We start from the raw sequence: 17,043 nt of genomic DNA on the forward strand, positions 1-17,043 counted from the left end.
GAATGACTATGAATCAATAATGACCATTACTAGTTATTGAGGAAAAACCCATCTGGGGCACTAATGTTGTTTAGAGAATATAACTGCCCTCATTACCTGACATATGACTCCAGACCCACAGTAATGGGGTTAACTCTTAACTGCCCTCTGGGATGAGCAATAAATGCTGGCCTAGCCAATGACCTCATCCCATGAATGAATTTTTTAAAAATGTTCATAATGTGCCCAAACACATTGAGTATCCAAGGTAAAGGGATCGATGGAGGTGTCCATAAGATAAATACAGCTGGAGATACACCATGATTGAACACACACCAATGGCAAATGGTTTCAGGTTGGCACGGCAGACCAAAGGTAGAGTCGTCGAGTCATAGAGATGTACAGCACGGAAACAGACCCTTCGGTCCTACCCGTCCATGTCGACCAGATATCCCAACCCAATTTAGTCCCACCTGCCAGCACCCGGCCCATATCCCTCCAAACCATATATCCATCCAAATGTTTCTTAAATGTTGTAATTGTACCAGCCTCCACCACTTCCTCTGGCAGCTCATTCCATACACGTACCACTCTCTGTTTGAAAAAGTTGCCCTGTAGGTCTCTTTTATATCTTTCCCCTCTCACCCTCAACGTATTCCCTCTAGTTCTGGACTCCCTGACCCCAGGGAAGATACTTTGCCTATTTGCCCTATCTATGCCCTCGAGACCTTAGTGAATAAGTCCTGCTAAGATTTATGAAGAGAGAATGGATTGGTTAGCACTATATTCAACAGTGAAACCTATGAAATTCCAACACACCCAGATAGAGTAAATACAAGGAAGACATTCCCGATGAACCAGAGTTTAAAGATTATTAGGTCTTTAGGGCTAATCAGGTCTAACACGAGGAAAGATGTCTTCACCCAGAGTGGTGAGTTTGTGGAATTCTCTGCCACAGAAAGGAATTGAGGTCAAAACATTTTCAAAACTAAGTTAGATGTAGTCTTAGTGCCAAAAGGATCAAAGGGTATGAGAAGAAAGCAGGAACTGAGTACAGAATTGGAAGGCCAGCCACGATCATTCTGATTGGTGCAGCAGTCTGAATGGGGTACTCCTGGTGCTGTTTTCTCGGCTCACATGTAAGAGTGGGAGAGATTCCTGGGTAACCATGTGATGGAAATAAATTGGAGCCTCAACCTTCATTATCCAAGGCACCCTTTAGATGGTACACTGTGCCATAAGATTCTATGTTTCTATATCCATGTAGCTTGAGGCTCCAACTGTGTGTAGCTCTTGAATCCACATTATAGGAAGGACATGACTGCAGTGGAGAAGGTGCAGCGCAGATCTATCAGGAACATTGCCTCAGCTATAGTTATGAAGAAAGGTTAGACAGACAGGAGCTGTTTTCCTTGAAGCTGAAGAGCTGCTTAAATGTGAAGCAGACTCGATGGGCCAAATGGCCTCATTCTGTTCCTATGTCTTATGGATATGTTTGAGATGTACAAAATAATGAGGGCCACAAACAGGGTAGACAGTAAGGAACATTTCCCCTTGACAGAGGGATCATTGACCAGGGGTATAGATGTAAGGGAAGAGCAGGAGGTTTGTAGGAGATGTGAGGAAAGTATTTTTCACCCAAAGGGTAATGAGAATCTGAAACTCACTGCCTCGAGGATGGTTGAGACAGGAACCTTTGTAACATTTATTTGGTATTTAGATATGCTATTATGATGTCAAGACATTCAAAGCTATGGGGCTAAAAATTGGGTTTTGAATAGGTGGTGGTTTTTGACCAGCACAAACCCGATGGGCCAAAGGGTCTGCTTCTGTGTTATACACATCTGAGACTCTATGAACATGCACGTATGTTGTGCAGGAACTCAGAACCCCTGAGTAAACTGCAACAAACTGCAAAGTTTCTTGTGACATCTGAGGGCAAGGAAACTGACTGTAGTCTAGATTCAAACAAGCTGTATGGTGAAAAGATTAATTCTGTTGCAAATTCTGTAATATTCAATTTGAAATGCCTTGGATTGTGTTCTTCCAGATTCAGTCAATAATGTATATTCTGTAAGTTAGCTCGCTGAGCTTGAAGGTTTGTTTTCAGGCATTGTGTTACCATACTAGGTAATACCATCTTCTCAAAAATCGCTAATAATGTATATTCTTTGAGAAAAAGGCTTCTCCAAACCCAGAAAAGTTTTCATCTCACCTCGTTTGGCCACAGAACAGCGAGGGGCTGGATTTCTGTGACACCGAACACACCTCATAAATGTCAATTGCATTGTGTTCCCAATTGCAACATGCTTCATTGAAAACGGTTGAATTTACTGCATTTTATGTAATTTTCTATTATAACTGTGTGCAGTTTTGGCCCCCTTATTTTAACAAAATATATCATTTCAATGAAGGCAGGTCGGAGAAGGTTCACGAGGATGATCCCTGTTATGGAGGGATTGTCTTCTGAGTAAAGGCTGAACAGGGACTCCACTCACTGGAATTAGGAAAAATGAGCAGTGATCTCATTGAAACCTATAGGATTTTTAAGGGGCATGACAGGGTCAATGCTGCGAGGATGTTTCCCTACCTGACCAGAGGATGTAGTCTCTGAATTAAGATGTACCAATTTAAGACTGAGACAAGGAGGAATTTCTTCCCTTAGAGGGTTGTGAGTCTTTGGAACTCCTTGCCACTGAGAGCTGTGGGGGAAGAGTCCTTGTGTATATTTAAGGCTGAGCTAGATAGAATCCTGATCTATCTGAGGAAGGGGCACCGGACCTGAAACATTAACACTGATTTCTCTCCACAGAGGTTGCTAGACTTGCTGGGATTTTCCAGCAATTTCTGTTTTTGTTTCTGATTTCCAGCAAGCACAGTTCTTTCAGTTTTTACAGATAGATTCTTGATCAGTTAGGGAATCAAGAGTTACAGGGGAAAAGGGAGGAAAATGGGTGTGGTGAATGTTGGTTCAGCCATGGTCTTATTGGGTGGCAGAGCAGACTCGAGGGGTCGAATGGCCTACTCCTACTCCAATCTCTTACGGCCTGATATTGGTTTGCAATTTTACAACTCGAAAGGATAAGTGTTTTTGAAGAGAAAGCCAATCTTTCAATACAAGATCTTTCACCCTCATCTGAGGAGGGAAACAGACTTCCTAGAGTTACACTGGAGCCTGCGATAGGGAACATTATAAGGACAGAACTAGCCTCAGTTGTAATGCTATGGAACCCCAGGTCTGACTATGCCCCACCACACATGGAAGTAAAGATCTCTTCATCTGAGATTACTGAGGTTGCTGGGACTTAGGACACTATCACATATAAACTCATTTGGGAAGAAAAATTAAAGCTGAAACTTCTTCTCATCTATTTACCCCCAAATAAATGTGCACTTTGGGAATTACTCTTGTTCAAAACAGTTTCTTGAACCATTTGTTTTATTTACTGGCTGACCCTATACTTTACATAATGGCCCACAATAGAAGTGCAAGTCAGGACATCTGTTTGAAAGTACATGGAAGTATCACTCATCAGGTTACTGGTGAGCTCAAGTTGATTGTCTCTTGGTTCCTTTGGGCTTGAATGTTCCCCTTCCTTCAACGCTAACAAAGGATATTGTTCAAGTTAGCCAAGTCCTGAAACACCGATTTCCTGGCTTTGAGACTTGGGGATGACAACAAAACAGCAACTTGGAAAAAAACAGGCAACTGCCAACTTTTCTTACCAAAATGATTAAGCAAACGGGCCCAAGAAAGCTCCAAATGAAATGATTATCAATTCTCAGCCAGCAGCTGTAATGAGAGAGAGGAGACAAGCAATTAATATTAAATTCATGTTTAAACAAATTTACAGTGAAATCACTGTACAAATCCGTCCCTTCATTCCCAGTGAGAAAGTGGTGGTGATCTACATTTTTAAACCATTGCAGTCTTTGTGCTAAAGCTGCTACCACAGAGCTCTACTGTGGGGTGGTCCAGGATTCTGACAATCCTGGTGACTGGTGACAAGCAAGAAACATCAATAAGCCAACGGGATCAATCTGCCCCTAAGAGGGCATCACAGGACTTTGTACCTACTTTCTGTGGGAGGAGCAACTGTTGGCAAAACATCCTGGCCCATGATCCTTTCCATCCCTCAGCCCTTGACATACCCATTCCAGATTCAATGCTGCTCTTTGTGGCTAAAGCCAGCCAACTCAGAAAAGACCAACATTACTTCATAACCTTCACTCCAGCAACTCACAAGCACCTCTGAAAGCACCTCTATCACCCACCAGCAGATTATTTAAACAGTGATCGATTGGGAAAGGCTAATGTACCTAGGGACTTGGGTGTCCCTGTCACTGAAACAAGAGTACAGGTGCAGCAAACAATATGTTGGCTTTCATTGTGAGAAGGTTTGAGTACAGGAGCAAGGAAGTCTCACTGCAGCTGTGTAGGGCCGTGGTGAGGCCACATCTGGAGTATTGTGTTCAAATTTCATTTCTTACCCACAGAACAATACACTTAGAGGGATGAAGCCACAGTTCACCAGGCTAATTCCTGGGGTGGAAGAGTTTGGATCGAGTGAGCCTGTATTTACTGGAATTTAAAAGAATGAGAAAATCCATTGAAACATAACACTCGGCCAGGCTGGACAAATGAGATGCCAAAATGATGTTTCCCCTGGCTGGTGAGTCCAGAACAAGGAGTCACATGCTCAGAGAGGCCATTTTGTACTGACATGAGGAGAGATTTCTTCCCTCAGAGGGTGATCAGCTATGGAACCATCTACAACAGAGGGTTGTGGGGGATAAATCAGTGATTATATTTAAGAAGTAAATGGATTGCTATAGGCTAGAAGCGCCAAAGGGTATGGGGAAAACATTGGGAGTATGTCAAGATCGTGGATCAGCCATGAATGCTGGAGCCTACACTTCATGATTACTCCTCCCTAACAGCACTGTGGGTATATCTTCATCCTACGGACCGCAGCAATTTGAAAAGGTAGCGCCCCACCACCTTTTCAGGGCATATTAGTTAAGGGCCATCAATGCTGGCCCTGCCAGTGATGTTAACATCCCATGAATGATGAATAGACCCACGGCTCTGCAGCCTATATGGCTCAGAGGAAGATTAAGGAAGAGCTAAAGATGCATTCCTTCACAATGAACTTCAATAAATGGGAACGATGAAGATTTCAGTCCAATGGGATACATGTCTGAAGAAAACATTTGAACCGTTACAATATAATGGAACCACCATTCAGTGTATTAAGACTGAATTCATGACAAAACAGTTAGCGGGGAATCAATAAGTTGTCTGTGATCTACTTACGCTTTCTTTGTCCCGTAGCTCTTATAGTCCACAGCTGCTGAGACACCTACGATGATTGCTGGAAGGAGGTAGCCACACAGGTAAAAATACTTCTTCCTGGAGTACTCACTCTCAAAGACCTCAACCAGCATGAGATAGAGCTGAACACCTTCCAGGCACATCCAGGCAAAGGCAGCCAGGAAGAAAAAGTGCAGCACCCCTGCAAATATGGAGCAGGCAATCTGAAACAAGAGACATACCTTCAGAAACCACGGGGGGAGGTAACAAATCAAAAGATACTCGATTTACTGTGAGTCCTATCCAACCTACTTCTCAGTCAATGGTGCATATCTTTCTCAAAAACAGCAACACTCCAGAAATACATTATGGAGTATTTTAATGCTTACTCATTGCCCATTTCCAGAGAGGAATGCCAAAGGGCGTTTAACTGACCAGAGGTTCAGTGTCCTGGACTGCTTCTGCAGTGAAAGAATAATAAAGTATTGTACTCAGTTCACTTCATCCATTTTTCACCACCTCCACTTAAAAGTAGATAGTATGACATCGATATTCAAAAGGCCACAGTGACATTTATCTCAACGACTAATCACCACTTGCCCAATTACAATTTTTACACTTTTTAAATAATTCATCACCTTTCGATGTAATTGCATTAAAGAAACATAATGCAGATAGCATATGCATTTAATCTATGCAATCCCCAGAATCATTATAAGAGATATATGAATATTTGATGAGAAGAGGTGGGAGATTAGAAAAGTAAATGAACAGCAATTATTGAGAGTCTGATGAGTGAGTAAGCATTAAAATACTCCATAATGTCGGATGTTTTCTTTCAAACAGTTTTCTATTCAGGCTGTTCAATTGAAATTGACTCCAATGTGATGCTCCTGGCTTTGGTGTGGTCTCACACTGTGTGCTGTTTGGGTTATGACACGTCTGTGAGAGGAATAGAAGAAATGTCAGAAAGGAAGAAAGAGAGAGACAATGGAAAAGACAGAAGGAAGGAAAAACAAACAAACAAGCAGAGGGACATGCTTGTACGTTTCAAGGCTTCAGGAGGTTTTGAAGAGCACTACAGTTAATTAAGGAGTTTTGACATGCAGTAAAATGTGCACAGAAAGCTCTTGACAAACAACAACAAGATAATGCCTCAAATGATGTGGATTATTTTGGATGAGATAAATCAGTCAAGAAAGAACTGCTTCTGAGCTACCATATCTTTTATGGCCACTTGAGAGGGCAAGATGGGGTGAGGCTAGTGGTATTACTGATAGACTATTAATCCAGAGACCCCAGTATTGACATGGGCACCTAGGTTCAAATGACAGATGGTGGAATCTGAATTCAACAAGGATCTGGAATTAAGAACAAAGAACAAAGAAAATTTACAGCCCAGGAACAGGCCCTTCGGCCCTCCAAGCCTGAGCCAATCCAAATGTACTGTCTAAACCTGTTGTCAATTCCTAAGCATCTGTATCCCTCGACTGCCCACCTACTCATGCATTTATCCAGACGCATCTTAAATGAATCTACCGTGCCTGCCTCTACCACCTCTGCTGGCAACACGTTCCAAACGCCCACGACCAGAGTCGAACAATGACCAGGAAACTGGAGCCAATTGTTGGAAAAACCCATCTGGTCCATTAATACCCTGTAGTGAAGGAAATCACCGGACTCCAAACCCACAGCAATGTGGTTGATTCTCAATTGTCCTCTTGTCAATTAGGGATGGGCAATCAATGGTCGACTAGCCAGCAATACCCACATCCTATGAATAAATAATGGAAAAAGACAAGCAAATTTGGGAATCATGGCTATGTGATGGATTTAAGGGGGGGGGGGGACAGGCAGAGGAGTAAGGAGTTTTGTGAGCCTGAGGCCTCAGAAAGAGGAAGGAATTCACTGATTTTAAAAACAGATGTCCTGAGAATATAGAGAACAAATTTCAGTCTGGGGAAATGGGATTTTAACACAGCAGTGCAGAGAGAAACAGCATAGACTGACAGCATCGACAGACCCTTGAGGTGAATATTAATTGGCACACCAACCATGGGTCTATCAGACAGAGAGGGTAAAGAGGAGAAAGAGAGAGGCAAAAGGAGAAAGAGAATGAAACATGCAAAGCACAAGAGAGATTGCCACACAGATGGATTGTTCATTAGCCTCCAGACACAACACGCTCTTGTTTAAGAATCTGTAGCTATGCATGTGCTACATCCCAATATTGACTGAGGTGATAATGCAGCGTTGGGATTAAATTTAGATGTGACACTTTTTATGTTTAACTGGTGTGTTACGTGGTTCATTTCCACTTCCTGAAGTGATATGGAGAAGCAAGGATTCAAATTCTGAAAAAAGAAAATTCAAGCATCTTATTTTGAATGACCCAGGACCTTGAATAGCCAAGACTTTGATTAGATTCCCTACAGTGTGGAAACAGGCCCTTTGGCCCAACCAGTCCATACCGCCCCTCTGAAGAGTAACCCACCCACACCCATTTCCCTCTGACTAATGCACCTAACACAATGGGCAATTTAGCGTGGCCAATTCACCTGACCTACACACCTTTGGACTGTGGGAGCACCCGGAGGAAACCCATGCAGACACGGGGTGAATGTGCAAACTCCACACAGTCAGTCACCCAAGGCTCACTCCCTCCATGACCAATGGGTCAGCTAATCAGAATTGACTTGCCGACAGATCGACCCACCCCTCCCATGCAGTGTAAATTGTCGTGACTGTTTGAAATTCGGCACTCTTGCATTTGTCCTCATGTCAGTGAGACAAACAGCTACAGTAACATGTCTATGATTTCAGTAATATCTATGTGTTTCACCCGAATCACTGCTGTGGGGAAAACCAAGCTGTACATCTGGTCTAAGCAGTTGTTAAATAACCAGTAGTGTACTGTTTTGTCTTTATTCTTCCATGGAAGATGGATGCCACGGGTAAGGACATTGAAAAGCACTAACCAGGGACACAGTCTCACTACAGTCCAGTGACATTAACACTATTCTGTCACTTCCTCCTAATTCAAAATTCCCAAGCACTGAAAGGATGAATAGGAAGGGTTAAGAGGGATAGGTTAGGATATTTCGTCAGCATTTACGAGTTGGACCGAAGGGTCTGCTTCCGTGCTGTACGTTTCTATGGGACTCTACGACACCACCACCCCCCCTACACTTTTATTTGACCCTGTGGTACAAATTAGCACTTGGGACAAACACAAAGGGTCCCAATCATGAGGCAAGAGCCAGCCGGGTACAGTATGAAGCTTAATCTGTGCCATTTCTTAGTGAGTAGAATTGCGAGGTTCCTGCAGTTCAACAGTCTGGTACATTGGGGGACACAGGTGGAGACTGGCAACCTGGACCTGGGAACAGAGAGTCACAGGTAACCTGCAAAAATAATCCCAGCCAAGACCCTAGGTCTTCTAACTTTCATTTTGTGAAGATAATATGTTTGAAAGATACAAAGGTAAAGATTTGAGCAAACCACATTAGAAATTCTAGGATAAATGAGTGCTGATTCGCTGTATAACTTGAAGAGCGAATCATACCAAATAAGAAATCTTGGCAAGTTTTATCACCTGGAGTAGTTTCAATGCCTTGAGGGAATTTCCAGAATGTATTCCCCCTTAATTAGTTTCCAATGCGATCAGCTGCTCTTTTGCTTGGCTGTTCCGTCCCATAATAACAGTTGTATGAATGATATTGTCAATGAAGGTATTCAGAGCATCACAGTTACGGACTCAATGAGCCAGCCTGTGTTGCATCGATCAGAAGTGGATTTCCATGATGCCTAACTGACCTAGAGGTATCAGCTTTAGGGATGCAACCTCTCCGAGGGAAACAAGGCACATCAACTGGATTTTTACCATCTTGAAGGTCTGGGTGTTTGAACGTGTTATTGGATATACGTGGAGGAGGTGGGCACTCAAACGTCAATTTTCCTGCTCCTGGGATGCTGCCTGACCTGCTGTGCTTTTCCAACACCACTCTAATCTAGACTCTGGTTTCCAGCATTTGCAGTACTCACTTTTCCTACTCAAATTAGAGGGTCAATAAATCCAGCAAGGAATTCAGCAGAAATAGCTTTGTTCAAAACCCTGCTTTTCTTTGGTACACTGAGCTGAACAGCTTGGATGCAGCTATGAGGAAGATGTTAATGCAGAGGCAATGACACTGCACCCGTAAAACCAAAATGCCCAACTAATCATCAACAAATAAGAGTTGAAATCCCTATCAAATTGCGAGGTTCCTGCAGTTCAACAGTCCGGTACATTGGGGGACACAGGTGGAGACTGGCAACCTGGACCTGGGAACAGAGCCACAGATAAACTGCAAAACTAATCCCATTTTGTGGACCTCCAGCTTCTGGAAATTAATTGCAATAAATAAAATTCTTGGGGTCTACTTCAATACGACAAAATCGACGATGTCTACTTTGGGGATCATTGCTCAGGGCTGTACATGGACAAATCAGAGTCAATTTGAAACAGCCGACAATGTTTGTCGGTTAACTGTCTGACAGAATCTAATCGATGCTTTCATGAAGGCAAAACCTCGACTCATGACCACTCTTTCTTGTGAATGTCCTAACGAGTGCAAGAATCTTTGACAAAAGGTGTCTTTTCTGCAACACTCAAGCTCTGTGCTACTGAGTAGAAAAAATAAGAAGATGAGGGGGAAAGAAATGGAAAGGTAAGTGCAGTAAAATGCAGGAAGGAGGTTCATGAAGAACATAACCCCAAGAACAGATCTGATGGGTTGAATGGCCTGGGACTGTGCTGTAAATGTTACATTTGATGAATAACCTTTCAATGGCAGTCTTAAGCTTGACATTGAATACACTGGCCTATCATCTCCATTAAATGGTTTACACAAAGACAAGGTATGCAAATCCCTAAAGTGCCTTGATTTATGAACTCCCCGTCATCCTCCTGAGTGCTTAATACCACCGTTAAAAACGGTTGCTGCTCAACACAAGCATTTAAACACCGGTGTGTCAAGTTTGATATACTGGAGGCTGATAGTGCAATTGTGTTTAAACTCACATCCATCTCGGGACAAAGTCAATTCTGCGCAAGAACAGCACTTCCAGGAAATCAATAGCGCAGGCCAGGACCTTACCTCATAGTCAACCTTATCGATGCCCACCAGGAAGATAAATTCTGCGATAAATAGATTCATGCAGAGGTTTTTGTGGATGGTGTTGCGGTCGCTCTGGAGACCCCGGAAGAAGCAGAAAGTGAAGATGCAAATGGCCAAGCAGATGAGGGAGATGACAATTCCCACCCAGCTGATGATGGACAGGATCAGCTCGTGTATCTCAGTGGAGAACTGTAGGAGAAACATTAGGCAGATTGAATACAAACAATAACCAAACAGGAAAATACACTGAGCCCTCCATCCCTGTCCCTCTCAATTGTATATATAATACAAACTTATATATTAACTATACCATTATAATATATTATCGAAACATATAACGAAACTGGAGCTGGAAGAGGCCATTCAACAAAGCCATGACTGATTTTCTACCCCAACTCCACGTCCTTGCATTATCTTTATATCACTCAGCAAACCAAAGATACACAACAACTGAGCACTCTGCATTTTTAAATTTACTTATGGGGAGTAGGTGGTGTTGGCTGGCCCAGTATTTATAGCCCGCCCCGAGTTGCTGCTCGGAAGGTGGGGGTGAGCTGCCTTCTTGAACTGCTGCAATCGATATGCTGTAAGATCGATCCCCAAATGTCAGTAGGGAAGGAGTTCGCGGATTTTGAACAGTGAAGGAATGGTGATATATTTCCAAGTCAGGATGGTGAGTTGTTTGGAAGGGACCGTGCAGGCAGGTGCTGCTACCAAGTATCTGCTGTCATTGTCCTTCGAGATGGAAGAGGCCATGCTGTTAAAGACGCTTTGGTGAAAATTGGCAGTGCATTTTGTAAATTATACGCACAACTGGTCAGTGAGTATCGTTGGTGAAGAGATCGAATGTTCATGGATGTACTGCCAATTAATCATGTTGGTTTGTCCTGGATGGTGTCAAGCATCTTGAGTCTTGTTGGTGCTACACCCGTTGTACTTTGAGGTAATCTTCTTTGCTGTCCACTCCACCTCCAATTTTGGTGTCATCCGGAAACTTACTTTATCTCCTCTGTTCACATCCAAATCCCATCCAGGCAAGTGGGGAGCATTCCACCACACTCCTGACTGGTGCCGTGTAGATAGAGGACAGGCTTTTTGGAGTCAGGAGGTGAATTATTTGTCACAGTTTATCTAGCCTCTGACCTGCTCTCGTAGCCACTGTGTTTACGTGATAAGTCGAGTTGAGTTTCTTGTCAATGGTAACCCCCATGTATGTTGATAGTGAGGGATTCACTGATGGTAAATCCACTGAATGTCAAGGAGCAGTGGATTTATTGTTTCTTAGATGGTCATTGACTGGCATTAATGTGGTGAAAATGTTACTTGCCACTTGTCAGCCCAAGCCTGGACATTGTCCAGATCATGTTGTATTTGAACATGGACTGCTTCAGTATCGGAGGAGTCGCAAATGGTTCTGAACGTTGTGCAATCATCCCCGCTTATGACGTTATGATGGAGGGAAGGTCGTTGATGAAACAAGTGAACAACACTCAAGAAGCTTGACACCAACCAGGACAAAGCAACCCATTGACTGGCACTACACCCACAAACATCCACTCCCTCCACCATTGACGCTCAGTAGCAGCAGTCTGTACTATTTACAAGATTCATTGCATAAATTCACCAAAATCCTCAGACAGCACCTTCCAAACCTCTGGCCACTTCCATCGAGAAGGACAATGGCAGCAGAGACATAGCAACATCACAATCTGAAAGTTTCCCTCCAAGCTATTCATCATCCTGACTTGGAAAAATATCACCGTTCCTTCACTGTTGCTGGGTCAAAATCCTGGAATTTCTCCCTAACAGCATTGTGGGTCTACCCTACAACACATGGACTGCAGTAATTCAAGAAGACATATCACCACCACCTTCTCAAGGGACAACTAGGGACAGGCAGTAAATGCTGACGCTGCCAAGGACACCCACATCACATGATTAAAAAAAATTTTGAGGTACAGACAATTTGGAACCAGTGGATACATTTTTTGATGGCAACAAGAAGCTGATTGGTCTATGGACTAGTGACTATTAATAAATGACAGAGACCTTTTTACCAGCTAACAATTGTGTGTTTAATTTTCACGGAACTGTACTGCTTTATTACAGAGAGAGAGAGAGAGAGAGGGAGTGAGTGTTCAGGAACAGTCTGTCTGTTCTTTGTAGTAAAACCTCACTGAAAAACTATTAAAAAAATGCCTTTTTGCTGTGTAACTGCTGTTGTAAGCTGTCTTTTTATAAGAGACTTTTTACAAGTGTAGCAGCTACCTTGTGCCTCTTACTAATCAGTGGAAACATCAAGAGAAAGATGATTGAAACAGGCAGAAGAGTCATGAGGATCATCTTGATAATAGAACCCAGGAATAAAGACTTCTAAACTGATTATCCATGTTTACTTCCTCTGCCCATAACCTAGTTTACCCCATCTGTGTAGAAAGGTGATTAGGGTGTTAATTTGTAGAATGACAAACGTAAAACATACAACATTACAGAGCAGTACAGGCCCTTCAACTCTCGATGTTGTGCTGACCAGTGTAACCAACCTGAAATCCATCTATCCTACACTATTCCAAATGTATCCATATGTTTATCCAATGACCATTGAAATGCCTTTAACTGTTTACCTGCAGGCTAATTATTTGGAATAAATAAGAAGTCTTGTTCAGTATAGAAACTGAGATTGTGCTTTCTACCAATTTGAGGCTGAAAGGTGGGCATTCGATGTACTTTATAAAATCTTGAAATATTTTAGAAATGAACAAAGGTCAGATAGAATGCGTTTGTTTTCATTGGAATGCAGGAGGTTGAGGAGCTGATGTGAGAGAAGTTTATAAGATTGTGAATGGCATGGATAGAGTAGAAAGTATGAGGCTTTTTCCCAGGGTTGAGGGGTCAATTAGTTGGGGTCACAGGTTCAAGGTATGGGGAGAGAAGTTTAGAAGAGATGTGCGAGGTGGATTTTCACACAAAGGGTGGAGTGGCTGGAACATGCTGGCACAGGAGGTGGTGGAAGCAGACACAATAACAGCATTGAAGAAGCAGCTGGACGAATACATGAATAGGAAGGGCATGGGGGATATGGATCCTGTAAGTGAAGACAGTTTTAGTATGGAAGGGTAAAATGTGTTGGTTGGAGGGTTGAAGGGCCTGTTGCTGTGCTGTATTGTTCTTTGTGACGACTCCAACAATAGTAGGGCTTGATTTCCAGTGCGCTACCGCAGCGAGTCGTAACAGGAGAATTTATCCAATTCATGTTTTGAAAACCATTGTGTCTGCTTCCTTCCTCCTTTCAGGCATTACAGTTCACATCGTAACGACACACTGCATGAAAAATGATTCTCCTCACCTCCCTCTCTGAGTTTTTTTTGCCAACTATTGTAAAGCTGTGTCCTCAGCTGACTGACCTTCCTGTCAGAGGGATCACTTTTCTGCCTATCTTACCCTACCAGAAGTACTCACACGTACTTCAGAAAGACAAGACAGCTGGCCCCAGCAGCTGTCAGGCTGATGGGCAGGGTGGGGAAAATAGGGCTCATTCCATCTCTGCTGACAGTTCCCCAGGCCCATGAGAAATGTTTAAATTCACTCGTGGGACATGGGTGTCGCTGGTTGGCCACCATTTATTGCTTGTCCCAAAATGCTCTTGAACTGAGTGGTTTATTAAGCCATTTCGGAGAGTAGTTGAGAGTCAATCACGTTGCTGTGGGTCTGGATTCGCATGTAGGCCAGACCAGGTAAGGAAGGCAGATTTCCTTCTCTAAAGGACATTAGTGAACCAGATGGGGTTTTCCTGACAATTGACAATGGCTTCATGGTCATCAGTAGGTTCTGAATTCCAATTTTCTTTTTCAAATTGAACTCAAACTGCTCTGGCAAGATTCGAACAGAGGTCCTCAGAACACTCGCTAAGTTTCTGGGTTAATAATCAAATGATAATCGCACCAGGCCATTGCCTCTTGTCTAAGCACCTGCCAAGGGGGTTGGTAACTCACCTCAATTTCCTTGTGGGCCATGATGATGGCAAAGTTGGTCAGGTGCCGGCACTCACACTTGGTGTGAGTCCTGTTGGTGTCAATCAGCTTGCACCCCTGGGTGGACCAGAACCCAGTCATGGTGCGCTCCGAGTAACTCCAGAACGAGCAGTTGGCATTGAAGTAGTTGTCAGGCTGAAGGGAGAGATGCAGAGACAATGTTCAATTATTCACTGAGTCTCGGCACAGGAGCTAACAAACTTAATTGCAATTTAAACCTTGTTTTTTGCCAAAACCATCAGGCGACAGATTGCATTATATAAATAGGGGGAAGCAGCTTGCTTTGCTCTTTGCTTTATTAATTCATGGGAGCTGGGACTCTAACAAGGTGCATTCCTGATGAAGGGCTTATGCCTAAAACGTCAACTCTCCTGCTCCTCGGATGTTGTCTGACATGCTGACCTTTTTCCAGCGCCACAGTTTTTGACTGTGACTCTCCAGCATCTGCAGTCCTCACTAACTCTGAGCAGTTACAGATCAACCCCATTGGTGTGGGTCTGGAGTCACATCTCGGCCAAGCCAGGTAAGGAAGTGGATTTCCTGATGAAGGGCTTTTGTCCGAAACGTCGATTTTACTGCTCCTCGGATGCTGCCTGAACTGCTGTGCTCTTCCAGCACCACTGATCCAGAATCTGGTTTCCAGCATCTGCAGTCATTGTTTTTACCTTTCCTTCCCTGAAGGTCATTAATGAACCAGATGGGCTTATCGTGACAACAGAAAGCAGGTTTGCAGTCACCATTTACTGAGACTAGCTTTCCCATTGCAAATTTTTAATCAACCCATTTCAGAGATGTCATGACACACCTCAAGGGCAGGTGGAATTTGAACTCGGGCCTCCCTGCTAACCTCAATTTCAGATTCAGATATTTGCCAATTCGCCTGGTCTGGGATGTTATTACACACCTGTGAAGCAAGTGGGACTTGAAGCCAGGACTCCTGCTTCAGAGGTACAGTCACTACCATTGCACTGCAAGCACTCCTCATTCCAGATTTAATGCATTGAAATTCTACCAGCTACTCTGGCAGAACTTGAACCCCTGTCCACAAAGGCATTAGCTGGGATTCCCTGGATTACTGGATCAGCAACAATTACCATTTCACAATCACATCCCCACTGTCAATCAGGCGTGTCCCGTGATCGAATTAACTCTTCCTGCAACAAATAAAAACAGACAGGATGCCTTCTCTCATTGGTCAATATTGCTTTGATTAATTGACTAGTGGGGTAACAGGGTGGGTTTAACTCAGTTGGCTGAGTGCTTGGGTTGTGACTTAGAGTAATGCCAATAGTGTGGGTCCAATTCCTGCACCGGCTGAGGTTAACATGAAGGACTCACGAGGGATAAATACGAGGTGCTGCGTTTTGGGAAAGCAAATCTTAGCAGGACTTATACACTTAATGGTAAGGTCCTGAGGAGTGTTGCTGAACAAAGAGACCTTGGAGTGCAGGTTCATAGCTCCTTGAAAGTGGAGTCACAGGTAGACAGGATAGTGAAGAAGGCGTTTGGTATGCTTTCCTTTATTGATCAAAGAATTGAGTACAGGAGTTAGGAGGTCATGTTGGGATTTTACAGGACATCGGTTAGGTCACTTTTGGAATATTCCATGCAATTCTGGTCTCCTTCCGATCGGAAAAATGTTGTGAAACTTGAAAGGGTTCAGAAAAGATTTACAAGGATGTTGCCAGGCTTGGAGGGTTTGAACTATAGGGAAAGGCTGAATATAATGGGGCTCTTTTCCCTGGAGTGTCGGAGGCTGAGGGGTGATCTTATAGAGATTTATAAAATTATGAGGGGCATGGATAGGATAAATAGTCAAGGTCTTTTCCCTGGGGTTGGGGAATCCAGAACTAGAGGGCATAGATTTAGGGTGAGAGGGGAAAGATATAAAAGAGACCTAAGGGGCAATATTTTCACATAGAGGGTGGTATGTGTATGGACTGAGCTGCCAGAGGAGGTGGTAAAGGCTAGTACAATTGCAACATTTAAAAGGCATCTGGATGGGTATATGAATAGGAAGGGTTTGGAGGGATATAGGCCGGGTGCTGGCAGGTGGGATTAGATTGGGTTGGGATATCTGGTCAGCATGGACGGGTTGGACTGAAGGGTCTGTTTCTGTGCTGTACATCTCTATGACTCTACAGCTCTCCTTCTCAACTTCTCCCCTTATCTGAGGCAAATGGTGACCCTCAAGTTAAACTCATCATGAATCACCTCACTGTCCAATGAGAGAGCAGCACTATCATCTAGCAAGACTATGGCTGCTTTTCCTTTGTAGGGGGCTTTGTTTGCAGACTTACATCAATGTGTGCCAGGGTGAAGACCACTGGTTCTGTCACATAGATGCGGCTGGATTCCTTGTTAATGGAAGCCGCGATGATGTGCGAGTTCACTGCGATGGAGTAATTACGCCCAGTTCCGTCACCCGCCATCTTGATTGTCGCGTTCTCCGTGGTCAGGAACTGCCCTAGGCTCTTGTAGAGTGTGAAGACCAGTTTTGCTGCACAGAGCGGGAAAAGGATGGGTGCAAAGAGGGGAGAAAAACTCTCATTAAGTTAAA

At 43.5% G+C, this 17,043-nt stretch overlaps 1 protein-coding gene across 17 annotated transcripts in view; it reads right to left on the minus strand.

The window, feature by feature from the left end:
• The window catches only part of adgrl2a (adhesion G protein-coupled receptor L2a), a 1,095,933-nt gene that overhangs the window by 62,264 nt on the left and 1,016,626 nt on the right, over positions 1 to 17,043 (minus strand). For all 17 annotated transcript variants that reach the window (XM_087990388.1, XM_087990387.1, XM_087990393.1 and 14 more), the window contains 5 exons: positions 16,784 to 16,983; positions 14,445 to 14,618; positions 10,432 to 10,641; positions 5,297 to 5,517; positions 3,706 to 3,772 (listed from right to left, as the gene is read on the minus strand). In XM_087990388.1, the coding sequence (XP_087846514.1) occupies positions 3,706 to 3,772; positions 5,297 to 5,517; positions 10,432 to 10,641; positions 14,445 to 14,618; positions 16,784 to 16,983 (872 nt within the window). The remainder of the gene's footprint in view (positions 1 to 3,705; positions 3,773 to 5,296; positions 5,518 to 10,431; positions 10,642 to 14,444; positions 14,619 to 16,783; positions 16,984 to 17,043) is intronic.

Source organism: Chiloscyllium plagiosum, unplaced genomic scaffold, assembly GCF_037043375.1.
Source record: "Chiloscyllium plagiosum isolate Xiang-an unplaced genomic scaffold, Cpla_swu_hap1 HiC_scaffold_9, whole genome shotgun sequence".
NCBI classification, from domain to species: domain Eukaryota; kingdom Metazoa; phylum Chordata; class Chondrichthyes; order Orectolobiformes; family Hemiscylliidae; genus Chiloscyllium; species Chiloscyllium plagiosum.